This window comes from Chrysochloris asiatica, unplaced genomic scaffold (genome assembly GCF_000296735.1).
Source record: "Chrysochloris asiatica unplaced genomic scaffold, ChrAsi1.0 scaffold00480, whole genome shotgun sequence".
Taxonomy (NCBI): domain Eukaryota; kingdom Metazoa; phylum Chordata; class Mammalia; order Afrosoricida; family Chrysochloridae; genus Chrysochloris; species Chrysochloris asiatica.
Window position 1 is genome coordinate 361853 of NW_006408998.1, and position 2638 is coordinate 364490.

General features: G+C 34.8%; 1 protein-coding gene across 1 annotated transcript in view; it reads left to right on the forward strand.

Moving 5' to 3' along the window:
• The window catches only part of TECRL (trans-2,3-enoyl-CoA reductase-like), a 256411-nt gene that overhangs the window by 204364 nt on the left and 49409 nt on the right, over positions 1–2638 (forward strand). Inside the window, exon 8 of the mRNA XM_006877321.1 lies at positions 2172–2215. Within this exon, the coding sequence (XP_006877383.1) occupies positions 2172–2215 (44 nt within the window). The remainder of the gene's footprint in view (positions 1–2171; positions 2216–2638) is intronic.

Consider the following 2638-nt stretch of genomic DNA (forward strand, 5'->3'; position numbering starts at 1 on the left):
CTGTACTCCCAAGCCTGCCCACCAGTGATGCATCCACCCTGGCTTTGGGGTGCCTCATTGTCTCCCTTCTTCTGTTTGTCTGTGTATTCTTTCACTATCCCTATCGCCGCTGAATCTCCCCTCCTTGTGAACCAAACACTCGTGAACAACACAGCTATGTCGAGGTCAGACGCCGGCACCACACCAGGACTCACATCTATTTATTTCATACATAAAAAGAACTGAGGGTCATGATAATTTTTTTAAGTATATGTTTTCTTTTCTGCATTGTAAATTCAACATGACCTTTAAGGTCTGGAAACAAAAATGATTAAGAAGGAGCCAAATCAGGACTGTAAGGTGGATGCCTGATGATTTTCTTTTGAAACTTTTTGCAAAATTTTGCAAATTTTGCAAAATTGCCCTTGTTCTATGTGAGAAATGATCAACCTTATTGTGGTGGAGAAGCATCCTTAAGTGAAGTTTTCCTAGGCAATTTTCTGCTGAAACATCAGCTAATTATCTCAAAATACTCTTATAACAAGCAGATGTTATCATTTCTGCCCTCCAGGAAGTCAATAAACAAATTAACCTGAATAGTTAAAAAAAAAAAAAAAAAAAATGAATAGAGAGAAATACTGTGAACTGATGGTATATGGAGGGGATTATAAACACTCTCATAATAAGCAGATGTTATTGTTCTTTGGTCCTCCAGGAAGTTAACAAGCAAAATGCCTTCAAAAAAAAAAAAAAAAAATGTTGCCATGACCTTTGCTCTTGACTGCTTTTGCTAAGGTTGATCCACTGCCACCACTTGGTAACCATTGCTTTGTGTTTTGTGGTCAGGATCATGCTGGCAAAGTCATGTTTCACTTCTTGTTACAATTCTTCCCTGAAATGCTTCAGGATATCTATAGGACTTATTTAAATTTGCATTGAAAGCTTTGTTCTTTCCTTCAGCTCATCTGAGAGTAATAGTTTTGGCACCCATTAAGAGGAAACTTAAGGAGCTCTGGTAGCGTAGTGGTTACGAATCGGGCTGCGAACCTTAAGGTCAGCGGTTCGAAACTACCAGCCGCTCCGCGGGAGAAAGATGAGGCTTTCTACTCCCGTAAAGATTTACACCCTCGGAAACCCTGTACAGGGTCGCTATGGGTCGGAACCGACTCTATGGCACTTAACAACAACAACAAGAGGAAACTTGACTCATCTTTAATTTTCAGTCAGAATTGTGCAAGGTGAATCAACAGACATTTCTATGGTGTTGGAAATTGCTTATGTTGCTATTTGTCAATTACCAAAATATATTGATTATTTCCTAGCAAATTGATATGGATGGTCTTCTGCAGGGGACTTCATCATCAACTTCACTTTCTTCCTTCTTAAAACAAGTTATCCATTGGTAAACTGCTGATTTACTTGGGGCATTGACCCTGCAAAATTTTCATGAAGCAGCAGTTATTTCATTCTTCTACCCACACTTCACCATTAACTGGATGTTTATTCTTGCTTTTCTTTTAGCAGTATTCATGTTGCTGTAATGCGGACTTTTTTCAAACTATATTGTGTTCAGGTATATTATTATTAGTTGGTTGAGATTACTTTTATACAAAGATTTAAAAATATATTTCCATAGTTTTTTCACAATGCATACTTTCCACATTTTTTTATATGTTTGTTTTTACTATGAAAAATGTAAAACAGTTAAAATAGTATCTGTTGCATAACACTGATGCAAAAATGAGCAGTATTGTTAGAATATTAATACTGCTAAATATTAAGAAACAATAGATATTTACATGATGCCTGTTATATAGTTGTCACTGTTGGTCATCAAGTGGTCCCAATCCTGTAGAGGATTTCTGAGGAGCAACTGTTTGGTTTTAACTACCAGCTATGTGGTTAATAGTCCAGTACTTAATCTACAGTGTCACACCAGGAACCCCAAGACCATGCTAAATATATTTTGAAAAGACAACAGAAATTAAATCTCCCTTTGAAGGTCAATAATGTGAATTGTTGATATTTCCATTTGAAAATGAAATACTTTCATTTTGAATATATGAAATATATGAAACAAAATACTTTTGATCAGAGAACATTATGATATCCTATAAATGTTATCAGGTAATTTCTATAATCATACAATCCAAAATATTATTTGTATGACATCTTGCTTTCTTATTTTCTAGTATTTGGGACTAGACAAGTCATAATTTCTGCAATCAATTTTCTGGTATGTATAATACTTATTATGTGTCATTCATGTTTTGATTTTAGTATTGTTAAAAATATGATTATATTTGAGGATTTGCCATGCAGAAAACATAATCTGTTTAAATGTTGGGATAAGATCAAGTGTATCTACTAACTTTACACAATCAAAATAATAGCTCTAAAACATTTTATTTAAAGCATTTAAGTGTCTATAGGTGGATAAAAAAATTTTGAAATATATACAAGGTAATATTATTCTGCTATGAAAATATGTTGTCTTTATATATACTAAAACATGGAAATCAGAAAACATTATGCTGAGTGAATTAAGAAAGTCATGAAACAGATATGTTGTTGTTGTTGTCAGGTGCCATCGAGTCGGAACCGACTCATAGCGACCCCATGCACAGCAGAACAAAACAATGTCCGATCCTGGGCCAAC